The sequence below is a fragment of the Lissotriton vulgaris genome, chromosome 12 (assembly GCF_964263255.1).
Source record: "Lissotriton vulgaris chromosome 12, aLisVul1.2, whole genome shotgun sequence".
NCBI classification, from domain to species: Eukaryota; Metazoa; Chordata; class Amphibia; order Caudata; family Salamandridae; genus Lissotriton; species Lissotriton vulgaris.
The window spans coordinates 492,591,798-492,618,020 of record NC_141700.1 but is presented as its reverse complement, the minus strand read 5'-3'; the positions used below and the strand labels follow the sequence as shown (position 1 = coordinate 492,618,020).

The following is a 26,223-nucleotide window of genomic DNA, read 5'->3' as shown; positions in this document are numbered from 1 at the left end:
AGGACCTTACTCCTTTTGTTTTTTCCGTGTTCCCCGGTAGGGCATGAGCACCTACTTGTGGCCACCGTGCTGTCCGGCTGGCCGTCAGCTGCTGCCCACCTGATGTCCGGATGGACACGAGTACTTTACGACGGGTCCAGAGGCTGGACATTGCTACCCAGGGGAGAGGTGAGGAAAGAGCTGGGTAGATTGATTTTGGCCTTGGCTGAAGAGTCCCTGCACCTTATTCTCCTGACTTTTGCTTCTCTGCGGCACTCCTCTATGCCTACTCTAACCATAGGATCTGCTTCCTTTGCAGTGATCTCCACCCCTGGAGGATAAACCCCCACCCTCCATGCCAAAGGTGCCTGCTGCTGGACTGTGCTGTAGGTTCCCTGGACTCTATTGCCTTGTCTATTACCTGACAGATGCTGTTGCCCTGGACCCTTGATTGTAGTGTGTAGCCCCTGCATCCCCTCCTTGGGGACCCCTGCCCTCTGAGCTGAAGGCTCCAATTGTCCAATTAATGGGGGGCCATTGACACTGGACCTGCTAGTGGACCACCTCATATACGTAGCAGAGGGATTCTGTCATGAACTTGAGTGCCCTTTGTCCTACAGAGTGCCTTGGCTTGTTCCTTTTCTACTCCCTACCCCTCCCCGGTGCCACACGGTGATACTTGAACTGCGTGATATAAGTTTTGCCCCTACTCCTTGCCATGCCCTTGGCAAATCCAGTTGGGCCACTTCCAGTTCTGTAGCTAAGGACATCTCAGTAGCTTCCCTCTGGAATAAGGGGAATACAGTACCAGTGGAGTCAGCGACAACAGGGCTGGAATCCTCAACTGAGAGGACTCCATTCAGGAGCTTTGGATGGCGATTAGCTCCCTCAAGGCTGAATTCAAGACATGCCTTCATAAAATTCAAAGAGATGTGGAGGGGCTCAGTAAACGGGGTAATGACATGGAACAAACTTTGACCTCTCGCAATGAAGACCTTGAGGCACTCTGGTGTCAGAAGGCTACCCTGGAAGACTAGCAAATTGATCTTCAGTTAAAGTAGGAAGACACTAAAAAGCGTAGTTAGAGAAACAATGTCCATGTCAGAGGCATCCCAAAGGGCATGGAGGGCTCAAATATCATAGGTTTCAAGGTGGATCTGCTCCATGCCATACGGGGGATCCAGAGGCCTCCCCTCCAGTTCTAGACAGGGCACATCAAGTGGCGATGACGCCGGGCTAGACAGACTTCCCTCCCGACATTCTTAAATGAGTGCACTACTTTGTAGAGAAAGAAGCAATGCTACAGGCTTCTCTGAAAAAAGCGAGAAAATAGTGGGAGGACAAATACAAGACTTATAGATTGTTGTGGGAAGCCTCCTGTCTTTTGAACATACTGCTGAATCCAGAGGGGACACCCTTTCCTCCCCTAGTTCTCCAACTTGCCGAGCGCTACACCCAGCCTGGTCTACTCTCGCTCCTTAGATGCTTCCAAGCAGAACAGGGATTTTATGTCTTGTGAAATCAAAAGAGACATTGTTCAGCACCTTCCCAACATAGAGGAATCAACTGCGCCCCCTCCTTTGACATCGGAGTCGAATTAAAATGCTGCACTAGATGAGCCCACCAGGGGTAGAGATGGCCTAGAAATCTCTATCCCCTCTTGGACAGACTTTTGTCTTTGAGGGCCTGTCCCCTATGGGTAGAGGTGATTGGAATCGGCATGGACTGTGTGTTGCATGGCCTGTACTGCTCTCCTACCTCCCTTACGGTCTCATTATAGGTGCTGCTCCACCATAGGGGATACATTGGTGTCCTCCTGGGTCCTGGGGTCTGGAGGCCCTGGAATGTGCTGTGGCCATTGACCTGTCCCACAAACCCAGACAACTGGGGTGGGTCAACCCCTGTATGACCGGCGCTGTTAGGCGTATGTCCTACCCAGTTCTGGGTCACTTGTTCTGGCCCGGTTGGCCTTTGATACATGTTCACTTCCACGCACACTTTTTCCTTCTTAGGTTATTGACTGTCCATGTGAACTACTTTTTAGATGTACAGTTGCATCAGTTGCAGCACATGCATGACACGTTCTTCCGACTCACTGCAGAGGGCCTATCCTTCCCTTCCTTCTCCTCGACTCTCCCCTCCTCCCCTTCGCCTATTGTCTCTGTCCTCCCTAGAGACACTCATATCTGTTATGGGAGCATATTTACCAATCCATGCATTTTACTACTGGAACCGGGGTTAAAATCCTTACCCTCAATGTGTGATGATTCAACGTGCCCAACAAGACAAACCAAGTGTGGGGTTATCTCCTTCAGCAGAACGTCAATATTATTTTCATCCAGGAGACCCATCTCCTCAGACAAGATAATCCCGCATGACACACCCTGCATACCCCCTCCGTTATTGGGCCTATGCTTCACCAAGACGGCCGGATTGACGATTTTTTGCAAGTCCACATTCCGTTCTAGGGACTTGAGGGTGTTTCAGGACTGGGAGGGTCGTTATTTTAAATTAACGGTACAACGAGGCTTGCACAGCCTCACTCTTCTTAGCGATTGTGCCAAATCAGGCCCAGGACGCATACCTCAGGGACTTGCTCAAAGTCCAGTTATCTTGGGAAGGGGGATGTGCTTTTTGGAGGAGACATTACTCTACTGTGGGATCCTGGCCTCAATTGCAGCGCAGAGTACTTCCAGGGCAGAGGATCTATGTCTGCAGCCCTTAAACAAGATATCACCGGCATGGGACTGGTTGATGCTTGGCAACATCTGCACCCAGATGGCCGAGACCTTTCCTTTTTTCGCACTTTCAACAACTTTATTTGCTCATTGATTATCTCTCTCTCACCCCATCTTTTTTGCGCAATCTAGACATAGCCCTGATATCGGACATTTCAATATATGACGACGCTAATCTCAAGCTTCTTTGGACGTTACCAAAGGGTAGGACTCAGTCTTACTCGTGGTTGCATCTTCCACTGCCACTACTGCGTACCCCAGTAGATGTGGGGAACATCCGAGGAGCTATAGTTGACTACTTCGAAATTAACTCACATCCTGATACCTCAACACATATCCATCTGGATGGATTTAAGGCTACCATTCGGGGAGCCATTACCACTATCTCAATTGCCTGGACTCAAGAGGCCAGGCTGGTGGAGACAGGCTTTACAGCCGATATTAAGGAACTGGAATGCCTCGACCACTCTTCCCCATCCAGGTGTACTAAATGGTGTTTAGAGTTGTTGAGGGGCCAGCTACGGGTACACCACACTAACAAGGCTGAACAACATTTATTGGCACTTAAACAAAGATATTATGTGGGGGGGGGTGAGGTGGTAATCCTTCTGGCACAGAAGCTTCAGCAGCAGCAGACCGGCACCTGGTTTTTTGGGCTTCGGTCTGCAGATGGCACCTGGGCAAACTCGGAGGAGGTCAGACGGTGGCTGTTTCATGACTTTTATCATGCCCTTTATAATGACGAGGACACTTTTTAGGAGACCATAGAAGACTATCTTGTGGGATGCAGATGGGAGGCTTTAGATTGGATATACTTGGAGGCCCTTGAGGTTCCTGTCTCTTCTGAAGAGCTTCAAATTCCTCTAAATGCGGTCTCTCTGGACAAGACCCCCTGCCTCAACGGCCTCCCAGTAATCATTTACTGTACATTCTTACCTCAACTACAGGTGCACTTACTTACACTGTTTAACACATTCACAGCCAATTCCGACTTTACCCCCACATGTCAGAAGCTGAGATCACCTTGATACCGAAGCCAGGCAAAGATCCCTCCTCCAGTGCTTCTTACCTCCCCACCGCACTGTTAAATGCAGATGCCAATCTCTATACAAAAATGTAAGCAAATAGAGTGAAACCCTATCTTTCAGGTCTTATTGAGCTAGACCAGCCTGGCTTTATTCGTAACAGACAGGGGGCAGACAATGTTCGCCAACTGGCGCACCTGGTAGAAAAATCACACAGCCACGCTATTGCATCTTGCCTTCTCTCCCTAGACACAGAAAATACTTTTGATAGGGTCAGTTCGCCATTTCTGAGGGCAGTGCTTGACAGAATAGGCTTGGGGCCTTTGATGACCTTGAGAATAATGACTTCTTATGTCTCCCCCAGCGCCAGGATCGGGGTGAATGGAGGTCTGTCTCAGTCCATCTAGTTGAGGAGGGGTGCACAACAGGGCTGTCCCATCTCTTGTTTTCCCTTGCAATGGAACCCCTGGTGATTGTCATACGGCAATCGGAAGACATTGTGGGTCTATCCTTTGGGGGGAGCCCTATATGCCTATGATCTCATATTGACCCTTGCCCAGCCTGAGTCTTCTCTCCTGTCGTTGGTGCAGGCATTGATCACCTTTGAACAGGTCTCTGGCTTTAAAATTAACAAGGCTACATCCCAAGCCTTGAATCTAACCATTGCCCCCAACCCTTACCTCCGGTGCAACCTCTTACACCTTTTCAGTGGGCCTCTGCACTCTATTCGATATTTGGGCCTTAACCTGACACCCTCTCTAGCTATGTGGACGAAGGCCAACTGGCCAGAGTATTGTAAAACCATTATGGAAGACCTTCGCTGTTGAAAGCCACTTCAGGTTTCCTGGCTCAGTCAATTACATGTGGTAAAGATGTCCCTCCTTCCCTAGCTCCTGTACCTCTTCCAGATCCTTCCTACCCCGAACCCTCAAGATGGGATTACACGCCTTCAGTGTAACAAACGCTCGTTCATCTGGGGGAACAAACACTCTTGTTTTTCTAATTCCATATTGATGCTACCCCAGGACGGGGGTGTGTGTTTGGGTTGCCCCAACCTTCTAGAGTATTATTGGGCAGCTCACTTGTGATTTACCTCTGAGTGGGTGGTGAGGGAAAGCAACAAGCACTGGTTCCCCATGAACCGTGCCGTGGCGTGTCGACCTCTATGGGATTTGGCATGACTCCCTAAGCATGTGAGGCCACGGAGTGCCTACATTGCTGTCCCTATGAAAACTGTCCCTGAAATATGGGATATGGTGGCCTTAAAACGAGTTCTTACTACCTTCCCCTCACCCAATACCCCTCTTGCACGGAATCCAGAATTTGTCTCAGCCTTACAACCACACTCTTTTCCACATTGAGATCTGATTGAGGGTGACTCATTCGAAACGTTCGACCAATGCCGCAGGACTTTGGTCGCCTCTTATCCACAAATCTACAATATATTCAACGTCGTCATTGGGCCCTTTCCCCGCCCAACGCCCAAGAAGCCACTCGTCAGCCAACTGCTTTCAAGACCTTGGTCTGATCGTTAGATGAGACTCCCGCACGTACCAGGTCCTACAGTATTCTACCCCCAGCCCACATCCTTATCGAACACAATGGTGAGGGGAGTTTGGTGAAGGTATAAACACGAAACAATGGGACAACTTTGGTGAGACATTCCTAAAATACCTAAATGCATTTTACATCATGAAGCGGCATATAAGATAATGACACGCTGGCATCTCACACCTGAGCGCCTACACTCTATCTACACTGCCACCTCACCACTCACACTTCATACACATATGGTGGTCCTGCCCCAATCTTTTGGAAAGACATTCTTAGTGATATTCCCCCTCCCAGAGTCCTACTCGACCATTATTACAAGCGTCCGACCTCCGCTCTTGCAAGCCATGTCAAGTGCGGACAGGCATTTCATCAGCCACATGTTAGGAGGGGCAGCCAAACAACTGATAGCGTTACATTGGCAAAAACCACACACTCCCAACGTGGCTCAATGGCTTACGCACATGTGGCAGGTCCTCGCTATAAAGATCCTGTCTCACAGGATCACCCACATGGAAAAGAGTCACTCGCATCAGGCGACCCCTAGTACTACATCTATCGAGATTGAGGCACTCGTGCTTCACGCCCCCTAGGCTTAAGACCCTCTGGCTCTTCAATTGAATGTTAACGCCTTGTTTCCGCTGCCCGTCCTTGCTTTCTCTGGCCTGCACTCCCATGAATGGATCCCCAAGAGATATTCCCTGGAAACAGACAACTGTCTTAACCTGTACGCTAACTCCCCTTTTACTAGCGTGCTTTTATTTTTTTTCCAGGTTGTATTGTTGAATGTTTATTTTCTCCATTAGGCTGGCACGTTAGCTAGATTACTGGCAAGGCTCTTTTGGCCCTTGGTGATTCTGTCATAGTAATGGGGGTGTAAAAAGGCTACACTGTGACAGGTGACCCCAGTGGGACATCATACTGGAATGTTGCAACCTTGAGGTAATCGGATGATGTGGCTTATTTACTGCGGTTCTTGTACACAAAAACTGTTAATAAAGAGACATTTAAAAGAACTTTAAAGAATGATAGTCGGTGGATAGATGAATGGATACTTGAGTGCAAAAAGGAGTGCCAAAGTACTTTTATGATGACCTACTGAGTGCCTAAACCTATCAGTGACACAAAAGGCACCACTTTCATTTATGAGCCAGACCTATTGCCATTGCGTGTTCCTTCTGTGCATGTGTTCTTTGTTCTACAGCACACATATGAAGAGCGAAATACCTTACAATCCAGTATTTGTACCGGAAGGCACTCCTTCTTGTACAAAAACTATATTTGCAATACCGCAGACACCCTTACATTGTGGCTTAAGGGTGTCTGCGTTGGTACACGTCAGCCAAAGGTGGTGCAGGGCCAGAAGAGAGCAGAACAGCAAAGTCTCTTAGTAAATGTGACGCTGTTCTGTTCTCTTCCCTTCCGTGCTGCAACTTTACTCGCTACGCTGTGTTGCATGATTTCGCTGTAAATTTGGCTTCTAATGTATTGCAGAAATCAATGGGGCATATTACCAAGGCAGGTGAAATGAAATTATCGCCGCTTTTGCGGCCGTTTTGGGCTGCAAAGCAACGATAATTTCATGGCCCTATTAACAAGCTGTCCCTAACAACAGTTAGCGACAGCTTTTAGGTGATAGCGAGCGGTTTTGGGGCCCACTTTGCATGTCAGCGATATTTATCCCTAATGACATGCAAAGTGGGCGTACCCAACCTGTTAGCAACTGAAAGCAGTCGCTAACATCGCTATCGCCTATTATCAACGTAGGCGTAGCGATTAAATAATTTGAGCTAAGTGCGAATATCACTGAAAACTAACGCCTGCTCAGACCACTTCTTAACCTGTATATCCAATGGGAGTTGGATATTCAGGTTAAGACCCTATTGGCGGTAATGCCTGAATATTGCTGGATTTCCAGCGATATTCACGCATTTCGCCGCTATCGCTGGATATTTTATCGCATTGGAGATAAACGTTGCTAATAGCACGTTATCTCTGCGATAAAATCCGGCGATGCGCGGCGATAAAATGTCGCTAAGCTTATTTTGCGATGAATATCGCTGGTTGTTGATAATATGCCCCAATGTTCCTATCCGGTTGAAAGTATTTGGAGTGACTTGGGGGCATATTATCAAAACAGGCGATAAAATTATCGCCGCTTTAGCGGCAGAAAACTGCAGCTAAAACAGAGATAATGGGCTTGATAATATGCTCTATGGTATTCCAATTGAAGCCCATGTTAGATGTGAAGGATGTCTAACCTGAGCTTCAATTGGAATACCATAGAGCATATTATCAAGCCCATTATCGCCGTTTTAGTTGCAGTTTTCTGCCGCTAAAGTGGCAATATTTTTATCGCCTGTCTTGATAATATGCCCCTTGGAGCTTATTTTATTCACCAGTATACTTCACCCAAGGGTATTCTCTTAATTCACTTCACTAAGAGGCTGGGCCTGGAAATCTCCCTGATAGATTGCGTACAACTGGATCCAATTCCAAATCACAACTTTCATGCAGGAGTCCTACATGATTTTAAAAGAGTACTTACTTACAGTGAACTATGATTGCAAATGGTTAGTTTCTTTGGTCGCATTGGCCTCTGCTACACACTTGATGATAGGTGCTTAACTGTTGCTTTCCAACTCTTGTCCCGCCCCCCTCCCGCCTTCACACCTCCTTGGACAACCCGGCTTCAGTCTTTAAGGCTGCCATCTCATTCTGTCACAATAATCTGATACAAATTGCTATAATTGGTTATCATTAAATGTAAACATCAACAGTCAGTGGCAATCTTTTTATTAAACATTTTGCCATGTTTCCTTGAAATTGACAGTCACTTCCCTCAAGGTTCCTTCTGATGTTCAGGCCTCAGTTGGCCGCGATGATCTGGTCAGCCCAGGCCCTGAGCTCGGTGACGCGGGCGTAGACGCCAGGAGAGGATGGGGAGCAGGTATTGCTGCCCCAGGAGACGATGCCCACCAGGGTCCATGCACCATTCTCCTGGCACACAAGAGGGCCGCCAGAGTCTCCCTGGATGAGGAAAGAAACAGGAGTGAGTTAGCAAGTTATGCTCTCAATGCTCGCAAAGCCTATCGCCTCATTTGTAGAACCAGAAACCGTCAGCCTCCCATCGGTCCATGTCTGTCCATCTCAACAACTAGTCCTGCCAGGCGCACTTGACACATTCGACTCACATACAACTCTATGGTAAACTTCCCACACCAGGGCCTACCCTTCTTGCTGGCAAATCATTATTTGCCGTGTTCACTTTGGCTGGCTCCATTTTGAAACAGTTTATAATCGGTGTTCATATCCTTACACATTAGGGATCAGCCAGCTTCCCTCACAAAGGTCTGCACTGAATTCTGTGATAGAGTTGGGCTTTCAGACCCAATGATTGCTTGAGTTTATTTTGATTACAATGTGCACACTGCAAATGGTGGAGAGCGTAGGCACTGAAATGGAATACATATGAAGATGGCATTTAGTATGACATGATCTTACATGATAAAGTTTAGCACCAGCTTATAGAGGCCAGATACCCAGGATACAAAGATCAAGTTGCAAAGTTGCATAGGATGCATAGGATACATAGACGATATAATGTACCTGGCCGGGTGCTATGGCTGGGCAGTGTAGAGTAATGGGACTGAGACGAAGAGACAGTTGCAAGGCCTAATAAACATTAAAATGACGAGGCACAAACATATACGAGATTATTCAGTAAAACATGTCAGGAGAGGTATCGAGACAGCAAACAAGATCAAAAGGAAAAAGGGTGAAAAATAAATCGAGGGGCAGATTTACAGCAAAGTAACGCAGCACGGTGCAGCAAGTCATTTTGATGAGCCGTGCTGCGTTAGTTTGGAAAGCACAGAGATGCGATATATTTACAAGAATATGTCACATCTCTGTGCTTCCCCTCCGCTGGCGCACAAACTGCAGCCATGAGCCAGCGCAGGAACACTTGCACCATGGTGCAAGGATGCCTGCGTCGTGGGGAGATTGGTTTTGTGCAGGAAGGGACACCTTCCCGTACAAAAACAATCACAAGAGGCTTTTTCCTCTTTCAATGTGTGCTGTAGAATGCAGCGTGCATTGAAAGAGGAAAAAAGAAGGAGAAATTAAAACATTTCTCCTCGTTACGCCTCGCTACACCACCTCTAGGGTGGCATAGCATTCACACGCATCTCCAGATTTACGATTTCTCATAAATCTGCATGTGTCTTGTTCCATCAGTGTTGCGTGCGAACACCCATAGCAACAACCATGGATTGCCCCTTCCACACACAGTGCTGTGTGTGAAGGGGCCATATTTACAAGGAGAGGAAAAGTCACGCAGGGTGGCTTTTCCTCTCCATGTAAATTGGGAGGAGACCCCTGCGCCACCAGTACATCACGAAAAGTGTCGTAGTGGTGGCGCAGGGGGCTTGAAAATCTGTCCCACAGTGTTTAGAAAAGGTGAGTCTTGAAACTCATAACTGCCTCGGCGATGAAAAGCAGTGTGTTTTCACGGACAGCGTGTGTTCACGAGGCGAGGATCTGCCGCGCAGAATCCCCAGTCATATAATCAGGGCTGGAGGATCGAATCTGCGCAGTGAAGGTTCCTTGATGAGGTTATGGCATCGTTTTTTTCTGCAAATAATTGGGGATTGCACCTTTAATGTATTTGTGTGTTGGCTAGAACATCTTGGGGCAGATTTACAAGCGCCACTTTTGCATCACTTTTCACAGGTAAAAAGTGACGCAAAATTGGCGCAAGGGGCTTGTAAATCTGCCCCTTGTAATTCTTTCTCTTGCAGGCAGCCGGTGTAGACTTTTGAGGTGCCCTGCTAGAGGTGCATGTATTTTTCAGACCACGAATCAGTCACCCAAGAATGATTTGCACCGTACGGAGTGTTTTGTTTTGATTCGGTTGGCTGACTGGCAGCCAATGGCACAAAGCGTTGTCCATAGTTCAGGCAAAATTTCACCAATCCCCCACACACAGGATGATACTGGATAGAATGAATGGACGGGTCTGTCCTATAAATCAGACTTGATGGAATGAGCTTTTTTTAATTATTGAGTTTCCTTAACATAAAAAGTTTTAAAAAATAATCTACATCTGTTATAGCTAATGTTGATACATATACTACCAGTGACAGAGGCTGGCAAAATATATAGGGGCATCAAGAGCAACCAATCAGGTCTCTGCAGTGATGAAAGTGTAAAAACACAGTTACATCGAACAGACTACAACTAAAATGTCAGCTGTTTCCAACAACACTCACATTGTGTGCCTCTATTAGGACAGCGCAGTACGAAACGCAAAAAAGTCACTGGCGAGCTCACAAGCAACGTGACAGTATTTTAGAAAAATTGTAGCAGAGCCCGGATATCTTTCAGTGGATTGGCAAGAGGTGACATTGAGTAATAAGAGCCCAACAGTCCATTGCAATATATCATGTCCAGCAACCACCTTTTAACCATAGGTGAACGACTCCTGCCAGTAGGAGCACCATCGATGCCCTTAGGAAGTTTAAATGTATAGCCCAGCAGCACCATGGGAGGAGCTTAATAGGTTTCGCCTGCACAGCGCTTGCACTGTGCTTGTGAAATCTCTTGTATTTACTATATCTTAAAAGGGGGGTCTTATCATTTCCCATAGCCAAATTATTGTGTTCATTCGTTTTTGAGTGGAATTTTTTTTTTTACGTCCCCTGGCTGCACACATTTATGATACTTCTACTAAAGCTGTTCAAACTGTTTGAGCCCCGTTTACTGTCAAGATAAGATCTCTTCCCACAGAAAAGGCAGACAGATTCTCGCACAGTATGCTGGGAGGCTTGCTTCTTAGGTTTTGCCTGCACAGTGCTTTCACTGTGCTTGAGAAATCTATTGTTTTTAATATAAACATAAAAGGGACATATATTCCACCTCCTCTCTTTCCTGGTTTCTTATTGCTTCCTGTGTGTGCCAATTACCTTTCCTTCATTTTTATTGGCTGTTGCATATTTTCCTGTATTTACCAATGTTTGTCATCTGTTTCTCTCATCAATTTCCTGCCGCTGAAATACTGGTAATATCCGCTTTGATGGAACTATAGTTTCATAAGGTTTTGCCTTTTACTCTTGCAGCATATTTATATAACAAGTTATCACACGGAGAGATTAAGTGATTTGTGATTTGCATAAAATCACAGGATGGTGCAGGGCGCCGCCGAGACTCGAACCGGTAACCCTAACTCTCGAGTCAGCAGCTCTAGCTGCTATGCCACATCCTCTCCACTACTGTGTAATCTGTCAGGGAGCTCTTTCCTTCTCCCGGACAATGATTGATTAAAACAAATCTTTATTCATTACAAAGGCGAAACCGATGCATTACCAATGCTTGTTTTTATTTAGTTGTAAAGGAGATGCTTTAGCCTTCGAACATTTGTGGCATTTCCTATTCATGCCTCAGTGCCTTTCTTTGCACTTTGTAGGCATTATCGGATAGATTTTTTCAACTTAAACTATTTGGTCATTGCAATCAAATTCTAAATGTTATAATAAACATTGAGCTTTAACAATACAGACAATATACAAGAACTAGGCAATCTTTTCCTACTAAACAGACAGCCACAATTACAGTTACCTTGGAGAAAACAGAGTCATGATTTGAATGGTGCAGCAGTTGCAGTGGCACTGGGCCCAAAAATTGTCATAATTGCAGTTACCTTGAAAGGTTGTCAGAAATCCTCTAAACACCTAATATTGTTATTTTGTACTACTATACAGGCAGTCACAATTGCAGTTACCTTTCAGTGAAAAGGGGCTTGATTTAAATGGTGTAGCAGGTACAGTGGCACTGGGGCCAAAAGTTCTCATAACACCACTAAACACCAAATATTGCAGTATTTTACTACTACCCAGGCAGACACAAGTGCAGTTATCTTGCAGGCAACACAGACCTAATTTGAATAGTGCAGCAGGAGCAGTGGCACCAGACCCACAAGTTATCAGAACTCCTCCAAACACCTAGGGGCTTTTTTACAAGCCCCTTGTGCCACTGGGCCGCTGGTACAACCTCCTGCCACATATTTACAAGGATACATTAAGCCACCCTGCTTCCTTGTAAATATGGTCCCTTCTCACGCAACACTTTGTGTGAAAGGGGAGTGACATGGGTGTTGCTGTGGGTGTTCCCATACAACACCAAGGTATTCTGCAGCATTTCCAGATTCACGAGAATTTGTCAATCTGGAAATGTGTCAGAATGCTACGCAACCACAGGGAAGGCGTAGCTAGGAGATATGTTTAATTGTATCCTCGATTTTTCTTATTTCCAGGGGTGCTGTAATATGCAGCACACATAGGAAGAGGAAATCACCTCTTTTAATGGTTTTTGTTATTGTTTTTGTGCAGAACGGTACCCCTTCCTGCACAGCAACAATCTCCCCACAACACAGGCACCCTTGCACCATAGCGCAAGGAACCTGCATGGTGCATGGCCGCTGATGGTGCGCCAGCGCTGGGGAGCGCACAGGGATGCGTCATATTGTTGTAAATATGACCTATCCCTGTGTTTTGAATGTACTGCAGCATGGCGCAGCCAAAGGGCTTGTGGTGTTGTTAATGTTAATATATATTTATAAAGCACCAAATCACCAACGCTCTCTAAGCGCTAACACATTGACCCAGAACCCAAACGCCCCCTACTGCCAAACGATCAGACAAAGGTGGGGAAGGTTATCCAAATGCCTCAATAAACAGAATGGTCTTCAGCTCCCTCCTGAAAGGAAGTAGCGTTGATTCTCCATGTAGGCTCTCCGGTAGCTTATTCCAGAGCTGGGAAATTACTATGGAGTAAGACCGCCCTCCCAGCGTAGTTCTATTAAAGCGCGGACAAGTCAGCAAATTTCTCCCGGATGAGCGGAGACACCGACTAGGAGTGTACGGCTTCAGTCGATCTTTTATATAGCTGGGAGCTGCTCCGTACTGAGCTTTGTGTGCAATACACAGGCCATTTAACCTGACCCTCTGCTTAATTGGGAGCCAATGTAGTTGTTGTAGCAGGGGTGAGGCGCTAGTTTTACTTGGCATCTTAAAAATCAGTCTTGCCACATCATTTAGTGTCACCTGGAGTTTCCCCAGGAGTTTCTCTGGGAGTCCAATGTAGACTGAGTTGTAATAATCCAGACGTGATAGAATTAATGCGGACACAATGGTACGCATGGTGGAAACTGACAGCAGGGGAACCAATTTCCTTAGTTGTCTCAGCAGATTCGCCCAGCTCCCTACAAATGCTGCTTCCTGATAATTCATTGTTAGCTTGGTATCTAACCGATGCCCAGGCTCTTCACAACTGGCACTGGTATCGGAGTGGTGCCACGCTCTTGTGGCCAGAAAAGGCTGGATAATGGGTTAGCCCCTGTGCTGTGGCACTTTCTTGAGGCCCCTAATATTGCAATTTTAAGCAGGCAGTCACAAATACAGTTATCTAGCAAGTGTCATGATTTCAATAGTGCAGCAGGTGAAGTGGCACCGGGAGCAGGGACCAAAGTTGTCATAACTCCACTAAACACTAAATATTAATATATTTTACAACTATACAGGCAGTCACAAGTGCAGTTATCTTTGAGGCACTAAGGTCACGATTTGAATGGTGCAGCCGGTGCAGTAGCACTAGGAAAAAAAAGTTCTAGGCACGCCACTAAACACCTAACATTGCTATATTTTACTACTAAACAGGCAGTCACAAGTGCAGCTACCTTGCAGGCAACAGGGTCATGATTTGAATGGTGCAGCAGGTGCAGGGGCACCAGAGCCAAAAGCTGTCAAGACTCCTGTAAACACCAGATCTTGCTATATTTTACGACTAAACAGCCAGTCAAAATGCAGTTATCTTGCAGGCACTAGGGGCATGATTTGAATGGTGCAGCAGATGCAGTGGCTCTAGGTCAAAAAGTTGTCAGAACTCCTTTCGAGTTACTGAGATGTATGTCATTCAGACTTCCTTGTTTCATGATTTTGTTTTGATGGGAACTTACAAAAAAGAGATTGGGGCTATCGGTGGACATCTATAGGTAAGAGAACAGCAAGGCTAGGGCCCATGCGTAGCACTGTAATGAATGAAGGGTCGCGGATGTGTAGTGCAGTGATGGTACCTTGAATCTGTCACGATTTCTCATTTTAACTCATTACTGTAAGAGAGTGGAAGCCCTAGGCCATGATGCTCTTTTACCTACAGATGTATTGTACCCACCAAAACTAAATCGTGAAACATAGGAAGTCTGTGTAACATGGATCTCAGCAACTGGAATGTGAGTCCCCTAGCAAAAAAGCTCCTCCCATGGTGCTGCTGGGCTATACGTTTAAACTTCCTAAGGGCATCCAGCACCTGGCATCGCGGCGCTCCTACGGGCAGGAGTCGTTCACCTGTGGTTAAAGGGTGGTTGCTCCAGTGGACAGTTGGGCTCTTATTACAGTTCTACGCATGGGCAGTGGGAGGGAAAGGGACATATATCTAGAAGGACAAAAGAAGCAGAAGACGAGCTCTCAAGTGACGTCATTTTACTTTGTGCTTTTAGTGCTTTTATTATGGCACTAGCATACTTATAAACATTGTTTGAGGAAAAAGAGGTTGAGTTTTTAAGTTTGAGAACCACTAATAAGTATAATGATGACAGAACTGGACATTACATCTCATGACCTTTGGCAAGATGATGACATCACAGGATTCAACGTTATGTGTTGAGTGACCCACATCGGAGAAAAGTGCCACAGGACTTCTGACCTAATGTCATCAGGAGAATTGAATGTTCTGCACCATTATGTAAGGGTGACTGCTTTGGCGCTAGGAAGCCAAAAGGGCACCAGCGCGAGGGAAAAGGCAGGAATGCGCCGTATTTACTTAAATAACACGCATTTCTGCGCTTTCTCTGCCATGCTGACCCTTGATTTTTCCAACATGGATAGTGTGACTTCTAGAGGCACAAAATGACTCAAAACCTGCAAGAAGACGATGCATTGCTGGTTCTGTTTGGGTTAGTAGTACCACGTCGTACGCAAAGAGCAGTATTGGCTCTTTGTTTATTTTTGTTATGTCTAGATCAAGGTTCGTTAACGCTTTTACAACATCATTTATATAGCAGTTAAATAAAGTTGGTGCTAACCTGCAACCTTGCTTAATGCCCTGTTCTATTGGGATCTCTGCAGTGAATGCACCCCTTGTGCTGTATTTTTCCTGAGTGGTAATCTCAAAATGTATTATAACTAGCAGATCAAGGGGCATGTTATCAAGGACGGTGTTAAAATTATTGCTGGTTTAGCGGCAGAAAACTGCTCCTAAAGCGGCGATAATGGGCTTGATAATATGCCCTGGAGAATTCCAATAGAAACCCATGTTCACACTAGAACACGGACTTCTATTGGAATTTCCACGGGCATATTATCAAGCCCATTATCGCCGCTTTAGCGACAGTTCCTGCCGCTGAAGCGGCAATAATTTTTAACACCGTTCTTGATAATATGCCCCTTAGTGACTTATGGGGGACACCCTGTTGTTTTAGAATTTGCCATACAATGGAATAGTTAACGCTGTCAAATGCCATTTGAAGATCAATAAATACCAAGTATAAGGAAGATTTTAAATGGGAAATGGATTTTGAGCAAATGAGATTTCATCTCATTATTTGGTCCACTGTGCTCTGGCTCATCCTGAAGCCTGCTTGATATGGAAGTAGTAGATCTTTTTCAGTCAACCACTGGTCTAGGAGAGATATCAACAATTTTCCAAAGATTTTTCTGACTCCATCAAGCAGTGAGATTGCCTAATAGTTTTCCAGTTGTCTCTCGGCCCCTTGTCATATAATGGGACAATTGCTGATTTTTTTTCCAAGAAGATGTAATGTCTTCATGAAGCCAGATGTTTTTAAATCACCTAGTCAGTGCAGTTGACCATAAATGTAAGTGGTTTTCAGAAAACATCTGTTAGGAATTTTTCTGGGCCAGCTGCTTTACGCAGTTTTTGGGCTCGAATCGCTTGAACAACTTAATATTTAGTGGATTCGTTGATTTGCCTCAGGTTTAAATAATATAAAGGAGCGCCTGTTGGATCATCTGACAGAATGCAGAAATTTGGCAAATTAACCAGGGTTCTTAAGTGGGCTGTATTTTGATGTACGAGTTTCCAATTCACGCTCTTATATACACTCCTATTTGCCAATAAATCAAAATATCTGAAAATGTTTTTCAATTCCTTTGATACATTTCAAAGGGATATTGACCTTTAGGTGATCCTGGTTTTGAATGACTTGACCATTGGTTATTAATAGGAGTTTTACACCTGTGTTCGGATAAAGGATTGCATAATGGTTGAACCCGGTTTGTGGGCTTATGTTCAGCTCTAGGTTCCTTGCAGGGTCCTCACTACCAAACAAGTAGTAGCCTACCTCCGAAATCAGTGGGGTCGGCAAATATGCAACGTTGCGCGTAATCCCAGCTGGGATACCCAATTGATACAAATCTGAGAGTATCAATTCTCTACTAGGGATAAATGTATGAAAAGATCCAGGGAACTATCATCTCCTCTAACATATACTCAATGATTTCCAAGCTATCTTGCAAGCAGTAATGCCATTAAACCATGACCAGGGACATTAAAATTCCCCTTGTTCTTTTACTTAATTTCATGCTAACTTAGTAACGTAGCAGACATACCTATGTGAATAATTTGTATGACCTTCTTTAGGGTGGAAGATTTGCAGGGCATAGTTCCTCTGTGTATGTACTCTCAGCTGAGTGCCAGGGAGCCGATGCCCACAGATGGCATTTGACCAAACCCTAGAGTATTTTACACCCAAGCTTAGGGTTTGAGGATCAATCATTCCCATATCGGTGCTGGAGTTGGTGAAATAACTTCCATGTCTGACATAGTTAGGGGCCAGATTTAGCAACACTTTGCAGGGGTGCAAAGTCAACGAAAGCGACACAAACTGGTGCAAAGTGTTGATTTGGGATTTACTATCCAGTGCAAAACTTTTTGCATTACTTTTCATCAAAGGCCGTACCCAGGGGAAGTGCATGGGCACGCCCACTCTGTCACCTTTGGTTTTTGGCACAACACCCTATCTGCTAACGATGGAAATTGGGATTGTGCGCTAAACCGGACTTCTCCTCAGGGCAGACACAAAATTGGAGGAATGCTTTTACTCCTTCAAACTTTTCAGACTTTGCACATGTTCTGTGTGGGAATAGTTTTAACGTTATCTAGGCATAGCATTTCTACTTGAAGGGTCCCTTTCTGTACACATCCTCTGAAAGACTCACAAACACACCTTTGTACTATGGTGCAAAGGTGTGTGCATGGCCCTAGGCAGCCTGTATGTGTGCCAGTGCATGGGAAGAGAGTAGCAGCATCTATCTTAGTACATGTATTGCAGTCTTGCTCTCGTCCAATCATGCAAAGAGCAGGGTAACCTGAAATATCAGCAAATTTGGTCCTTAGAGCCATAAGATACACTTCTTCTGATTAGTATTCCCCTCATGACTGCTCGTACCTTTTCATAACCTTTGCAGATTTCATTGTATATTAGGGTGATGCAATAAAAAGAAGGAAAACACTTTTAATCTAAATATTACTATTATTTTTAAAAGGAGAAATGCGACTTTCATCCCAAAATGTATGCAATGTTTAGCCTGTGGACACTGACGCTTGGAGGATGAGCCGCAGCAAGTTTCGGACCCAATTAAATTTGACCACCATTAGACTGGACCATGTGGTCCTCTTCAACAAGGTCTAAACATTGCCACCACCCATTTCAACCCTTAGTTACAGTATTGACCAGTGCCTAATTTGACCATGGGGTGCAGGAGGAGCTCATTGGCACTCGTTTTGGGGGGACCAGCACATATTATTCCTCAACAAACTATGTTCCAGAGCAAGAAAAAACAAACAGCAAAGGGGGACAGAAAGAGCAAGAGAAAGATGACAAAATATTGACAAAGGGAGAAAGCAGGGATGAAAAATAACCCGCAAGAGTGAGATAAAGAGGCAAGGAGGGCCCGATTCACAGAACTAACTTAAGACAAAATCCTAAACTTACTACTTTTGGTATTCAAAGAAGTTAGGCTTTTGTCTCAAATTTGTCTTAAGACAGACTTAAGACAGACTTAAGACAAAATCCTAACTTAAGTCTGTTTTAAGTCTGTCTTAAGACAAACTCCTAACTTCTGTGAATACCAAAAGTAGTAAGTTTAGGATTTTGTCTTAAGTTAGTTCTGTGAATCGGGCCCGTAGTGTCTTGTGGCGGATTGAAGCAGCATTAGGTCGAATAAAAACTACGCAGTCTTGGTATTGGGCTCCTCAACCTTTCTAACATCAACCCCGACCTTCTGAACAAAACTTTGGGCCGCTTGACGTATTCATTTACAAATGAAAAGGAAATCTGGATTGAAATCTGCCAAGATGCTACATGTGCCCTACTCATGTCCCTGTTCAATCTAGCAGCACTGTAGGGATGCCTCGAAGAACCAAGAGGCAAAATGAACCGTATCAGGACCATTGCACCCCTGAACCTGGAGGGGTCCCCAAGTTTCCTTTTTGCACAAACATGATGTGGTGGAGAAACCCTGAGACTGCGCAGAATGTGGGGGCATTTTTACCATTTGGACTGTTTTTGGGGCATGCATGCACCCTCCATCACAAGGGGAACTCCATAGATCCCCTGGCAGTACCACATCCATGCATGTTTCCTGTGAGACTCCCCAGAATTTTTATTTTATCTGGGTTACTTGCACACTACATGCAAGGAAAAATACACTCCAGGCCTCATTTATGGCATTTTGCAGTAGGACAGTGCAACAAGGCACCTAGTTGCATTGATCTAGGCCAAAGTGAAAGGGATGGACTGCACTGTATTTAGGCAATACGATCCATTCCTGTCTTTACGCATGGTGCTGGTGCCATTTTGGCAGCCTAGCGCAAAAGAAGGCACCCTTGCGCCATGGTGGAAGCGTGCCTCCATTGCAGGCAGGATTGGTTTTGTGCAGGAAGCGGCTCTATCCTGCAAAAATACAACCCTACAAGGCGTTTTTCTCTGCAGCACACATGGAAAGAGGAACTCCTTACACCTCGCCTCGGGAGGCCCCCGAATTTGGAGCTTCCCCTGGTTTACATTGCATTGTAAATCTAGGGCAGCGACAAATTCCATGGGACTTGCAGGGGAAAACCCACCTCAATGACCATGGAACGTCTCCCGGGCGAAGAATAAGACGACGCAGTGATTTGTGCTGCATCACCTTACTCATGATTCATGAGGCCACTCAAAGCCACACACTGTGGCTTTCCTTGGCTTCATAAATCTTTATGAGAGCCCTGTGTCATGCATTTACATGTTTACGTGGTGCAAAAGTGATGCAGGGCTCTCATAAATAAGTCACTCCCTGACCACAAGGAGAGGAACACAGGGTGCTGACCCAGAGTTCCAGGGTGAAAGCACCTGATGTTGCTCTCCTGGTACTCAGGCGTACCTAGGGTTTTAATGGGAAACATCCTTTACAACGGAACCGTTACAACCCGGTACCGTTACCACGCAGGATTCACAACGATAGTCGTTACAACGACTTTCGCTGGAGGGCGCTCTAGGATAGGGGATAGTTTAATTTACTATCCAACACCTTACCTACTATCCACGGGGACTGGAGTTGGAATAGTAAATTAAACTATTCACTATCCACCGACCCCCAACGCAAGTCGTTGTAACGACTTGCGTTGTTAAACCTGCGTCGTAAAGGTACTTGTTGTAACGGTACGCGTTGTACCGTCATACATCCGGTTTTAATGGCCTCTCAGTCTGTCTCTAACTAAGCACCTCTATTACATATCCCACCATCTTGTCTTGCTATCTGGCCATGCGAGAATTGGTTAGTGAGTACCTCCTCCACATTTCCAATGGCACAAGTTTGTCAGGCCCCTGATTGGCCGTGGATCACACCGCCTAATTCATGCAAACTATGCCTCTAAATGCTGCCTTTGGTGGCACGTGATGGGAACTTACCAGAAGGAGGCCACAGCTTTTCTCTGCAGAATCCTAAATGAGCGAGAAACATTATGCCACAGGAATATGGAACTGAGATTTGATATAAAACACTGTATTCCAGATAGAGGTATGCAGTTGGTTATACTGGCTGGCAGGCAGATGGATGGGCATGAGGCGGGGGTAGGTAGTCCTATGGAATCTTACTGAGCATAGGGTCAGATGATTAAATGAGAGGATATATGAGTTAATGGGGCATTTCGAGTTGGGGAATCTGCACATTTCTGAATGACATGGATGGGTCATTTGATTGATGGATCAGTAACTTTGACATGTAAGTAAATACTGAGGGCCTCATTTAGAGATTTTGTGCCGTAGAGCAGGGAAGCGGGCCTTGCTGCTGCGCTGCAAGGCAAAAGAAATAGGCAGGAATGTGCTGTATCTATTAGATACAGTGCATTCCTGTGCTTTTCCCCTACGCTGGCCCACAATGGGCTGCCATGCGCCGACGCAGGCACCTTTGCACCATCGTGCAAGAGTGTCTGTGTTGCGGTGATGACTATTTTTGTGCAGGAAGGGAAACCTTCCTGCGCCAAAACAATCACAAGAGGCTTTTTCCTCTTTCTGTGTGCTGCAGAATGTGTCCCTTAGACATCCCTTGGGGAGGATTAAGTTGTTGGCGCTGCCTCAGACTTACGATTCTCGTAAATCTGGGGAAGTATCAAAAAGCAATGGATGTTGCTGGGAACGCCCCCATGGAAGGCCCCTTTCATGCATGAAAAGGACACATATTTATAGGGCCACGAAAAGCCATGTAACGCTTATAAAAATGCCAGTGGCACATTGCACCACCTGAACGTCAAAAAAGGGACGTTAAGGGCCTCATAAATAAATCCCTGAGAGTTACCATTCCAAGAGGTGAAAACGACAGACAGAGATGCTGAACAGATACAGTGGACAAAGCAGGAGTTGATGGACAGGTGACAAGAGGAGGCTGGGTACACAGACAACCAGTGAAAGTGCTAGATGTGTTACCATGCAGGAGGAAGCCCCATCAGCTCCGGCGCAGATCATGACGTCGGCGATCTTGTTGCCCCAGTACTGCTTGCACTCAGGGTTGGTCAAGAGTGGCAGGGCTACTTGCTGCAGCTTCTCGGGGGTTTTGCTCGCTGCAAAATAAAAGACAATTACAGCTGCCATTGATCTATAAATACATCCTACGACCCCCAGCAGTTGTAAAGTGCCCAGCACTCCAAAGAAACATGACATGGCTGCTAAATGAAGGCGGGTTTGTTAGGCATGTTCAACGAATGCAGGTCTCTTAAGGTTGCCCCTAAAAGAAGCCAAGAGAACTCTTTCTCCAATTAACCACAATGGCTTCCTACCATAGCCGACATTTTTATATCGATCTACAACACACTTTTGCACCGCTGCTGCGTCACATTTTGTTATGCAGCAACGGCGTAAACAATGCACCACATTGTGCCATATTTACAAGGTGGCGCATCTAGGCAGATGCGTGACCTTATAAAGCCCTGCACCACATTATACAACACAGCCTCGTAAGTGTGGCATGGTGAAATGTATTAGATTTATCTGCACTACTTCTAGAACGCCACTGCGTCAAAACCTTACGCCTGCCTCATAGCAGGCATAAGGGTGACGCAGTGCTATGCGTGTGGGCCTGCCTCATGCATTGCTGGAGTTGCGTCTTGCTTGCGACACAACTCCAGCAATGCATAACTTTTGTGCAGACGGACACGTCCGGTTCCTGATGCACCTGTCACTCCTTGCAACATGGAGCACCATACAGTAAATACAGCGCATCCATCGTGTCGCAAGGAGGGCGCAGTGAAAATGGTCCCATTGCTGTTTTCACGCAGCGATGCATCTGTTTTTATAATTAAGCCCCATTGATTCTACAATATCAACTCCTAACATCATCGAGTTCAGGAGATGTGGATTTACAAGAATAAGGTCATAATTCTGCATCTTTGATTACCTTGACGATGTTTATAGTCAATACTGTAGAGTGGATGTATATGTAGGTACAAATGCATGAACTCGATATTTTGGCGTATCACAAATCTGCCCACTCACAGGTAAGAGTCAAGCAGCAACAATAAACTAGGGATGTTTGAAATTTGTAGAATCATTTTTTTCGTAATTCCACAACATTCGTTGAAATTGTGCAAACTAGCGCACAGCGCTACGTTTTATTAACAATTGCAAACACACAAGCGCTGTAAACAATATTCACTAGCATTCTGTGTTTTTCGCATGCTCCTATGCCAAAGTGTTCTCGTTTAAACCACATTCGTATTATCATATTTTAAGGTATTTCGTGTAACAAGTGTAAAACTATGGGGCATATTATCAAGCCCCTTATCACAGCGTCATCAGCACTTTTCTGCCGATAATGCGGCGATATTTGCATCGCCCTATTATCAAGGCAGCGTTAAGTCAATTAACGTGGCTTAAAGCCACGTTAATTGACTTAACGCTGCCTTGGTAATAGGACCCCTTTCACGATAAACTCCTCGTGAAAGGGGGCGTGCAGTGGGTGTTGCGGTGGGCGTTCCACCGCAACACCTATTCACTTCGACGCTGCCACCTATTATCAAGAGAGGCGATAATAGGTGGCAGCGCCGAATTTAAGAACAGGAAAGACCAGTTCTTAAGGTGGCGAAACGAGAAGAAATGCTTAATTTCTCCTTGTTTTTGCTTTTACCATTTGTGCTGCCTTGTGCAGCACACATGAAAAAAGCAAAATGCCAAGGTTTGTTTATGTACAGGAAGGTGTCCCTCCCTGTACATAACCCAACCTTTTTTTAAAAATGCCAATTTGTAACTTACATGTGTGCTGCATGAAGCAGCAACATGTAAGTTACAAAATGGCATTTAAGCATTGTTTATGTGCAGGAAGGAACACCTTCCTGTACATAAACAAACCTTCCCTGCCTGCGCTGGTGTTTAGTTGTAAAACTTATCGCAGTCGCAGGGGGAAACGCTAGGCTGCACCAAGCCCCCGCCCCCTACTGAAGGAGTTGTCTGCACAGTAATGAAACGAGCAGCAGCTGTCAGTAGGGGCTCCACTGTTCTACTCTTCGTGGTGTCAATCAGAAGCCGAGAATGAATAGTTGGTTCGAACTTTATATGTGACTTGTCAGTCACATCAAGACCTCTCAAACATGTTCAACAATCACTGACTGGCTGGGCCGGTCACTGCCCTGTGTAATAAAGAAGTGAAGGGTCTGCTAAAGGCTGCGCCCTTGCCCTTGAGACTAGAAACCATCCCTTCATACATGAAGTCTGGCGCCAGGTCCACATGGACAATACTCCACCGTACGTACCGCTGGAATCAGTCAGGCCCCATCCGGTGGTGACACACCTCAAGCCACCGCTGAAGCTGTCAGTTGAGTCCGCCAGGCAAACGGGGGACACTCGGGCAGTCAGCTGAGCGGGAGATGCCAGCTTCAAGAGGGTGATGTCGTTCTTGATGGTGAACATGCTGAACTGGGGGTGCTTGAAGACCTAAAACGGAGGAAGAGAGAGGAAACAAAGACCTCACACATACAAAGTACATAGTGGAGGACATAGAGAATTGCGCGTGTGGCTCAATGCGCAGTGACCAGCTCTTTCACCCAGGGCTTTAAGTCAGCCAGGTCTTGCCGGTACTGATCACCGGCAGTCCTAAAAAAAAACAGGGGGCATATTATCAAGACAGGTGATACAATTATCGCCGCTTTAGCGGCAGAATACTGCTGCTAAAAACGGTGATAATGGGCTTGATAATATGCTCTATGGGATTCCAATTGAAGCCCATGTTAGATGTGAAGGACATCTAACATGAGCTTCAATTGGAATTCCATAGAGCATATTATCAATCCCATTATCGCCGTTTTAGCGGCAGTTTTCTGCCACTAAAGCAGCGATAATTTTATCGTAAGTCTTGATAATATGCCCCCAGGTGCTGAGACGGAACCCTATCGGGCCCTCCGCTTTTGCGCTCACCCCCAGGGTGAGGAACACATGTTAACACTGCAGCAGTGCCACCCTTCACTGCCTTTGATGTAACTACAAAGAGATACCTTGGGGCATATTAGCAACAAATAGCGATATTTATCGCTAAATGCGCTTAGCGCATTTTTTTTATCGCTGTCTATCGCCGGATATTATCGCAGAGATAACATTCTATTAGCAACTTTTATCTTTAATGCGGTAAAATATCCGGCGATAGCGGCTCAATGCGTGAATATTGCTGGAAATCCAGCGATATTCAGGCATTAACGCTAATGGGGACTTAACCTAAATATCCACCTCCTATTGGATACACAGGTTAAGTCATGGTCTGAGCAGGCGTTAGGTTCTGGCGATAATCGCGCTTAGCGCGACTTTTTTAATCGCACAGCCTGCCTTGCTAAAAGGCGATAGCTGTGTTAGCGACTGCTTTCAGTTGCTAACAGGTTGGGTACGCCCACTTTGCACGTCATTAGCGATAAATATCGGTGACATGCAAAGTGTGCCCCAAATCGGTCGCTATCACCTAAAAGCTGTCGCTAACTGCTGTTAGCGACAACTTGCTAATTGGGCGATGAAATTATTGCCGCTTTAGAGGGAAAAAGTCCTGCTAAAGCGGTGATAGTGCCCTTGCTAATATGCCTCCTTGTTCTTTCACAGTCTCGTCGTTTCAGAATGGAAGCATTTTCAATGCTATATACAATGAAGCCATAGTTAAAGCAACAAATGTCCGTTGAAAAGCCAGTAGCCTTGGCTTGTTGTAAGTGTAATGTTACTTGTTGTATCATATATCTGGATGCAATGACAGAAGCAGCAAAATACCAGTCAGGCAGAACACTATGCTAAGGACAGATTTTTAGTTTGCGATTTTGAGCCACACCCTTAATTACATCGACCACGCCACTTTTAGAGACCCCACTTTTAGAGATCCCCCGCCAGTTTTTTCACCCCACTTAAAGGCCTGCTTCTACCTGCCTCAGGGGCGGCAAGTGGAGTTTAGCGAGAGGAGGACCAGGGATCAGCACACCCCTTACCTTGGCAATAGTCATGACCTGTATGTCCTCGCTCGGAGAGGCGTGGTCGAATTCTCCCAGAATCACTCGATGGCTGGTTCTGCAGGATTAACAGAGGATGAGGTGAGTTAGAGATGAGCCACTGGCCAGAAGCAGCATCTAGAGATGTTCTTTACTTCAGTGGCAACAGCTTGTGTATGGTAAATTGTTACCCCGCCCCTGAGTGCCCTACTGTCCTTATTCCTGGGGTCCTGGCCACGCCTCTGCTTTTCTTTAACACACAGTCCTGAAGCTGAAGAGGTGGTTTAGGAGCAAAAAGATGGTTGTAAAATCAGTGACCCCTGTCCATTGAGTATTGAGTTGGTCTTCTTGCGTGAATTCAGCCACTTCGCGGTGGACCAGGTGGAGGGGTGTGGGGGGGGGGGGGTCATCACTATTAATAGGAGGGAAGGGGCTTTACTGGAGAGCTGTGGGTGTGTAGACAAAATATTGGAGAACAAATCTTGAGTGGACAAAATATTGTATCAAGAATATAAAGGACAAAAATATCGCCAAGGTACGTTTCCATAGATAAGCAAAGATTTACTATACATAACTCTACATATATGTACCTTGACGATGTATATATCTCTTCAAGGTACGTAGATGTGGAGTTAAGGACAGTAAATCTATACTTACCTATTTGCACTTACCTTCTCAATATTTTTGTCCTCAATATTTTGAACGCAATATTCTGTCACTGCTCTGAGCTGTATAGGTCCAAAACATCCAGGGGCATATTTACAAGCCCTTATCGCCACCAGAACGTCACTTTTAGTGACGTTGTGGTGGCTATAGGGGCTTCACCTTATTTTACAAGGCAGCTTTGTAAATAAGGCCCCCTTTCACTCTATACT

General features: G+C 45.6%; 1 protein-coding gene across 1 annotated transcript in view; it reads right to left on the bottom strand.

Moving 5' to 3' along the window:
- Positions 1 to 8,073: 8,073 nt before the first annotated feature.
- LOC147677585 (chymotrypsinogen 2-like) overlaps positions 8,074 to 26,223 on the bottom strand; it is a 36,021-nt gene continuing 17,871 nt past the window's right edge. The window contains exons 4-7 of the mRNA XM_086945244.1: positions 25,349 to 25,427; positions 23,648 to 23,828; positions 21,330 to 21,463; positions 8,074 to 8,323 (exon numbers count right to left, since the gene is read on the bottom strand). Coding sequence (XP_086801370.1) covers positions 8,162 to 8,323; positions 21,330 to 21,463; positions 23,648 to 23,828; positions 25,349 to 25,427 — 556 coding nt within the window. The 3' untranslated portion in view covers positions 8,074 to 8,161. The remainder of the gene's footprint in view (positions 8,324 to 21,329; positions 21,464 to 23,647; positions 23,829 to 25,348; positions 25,428 to 26,223) is intronic.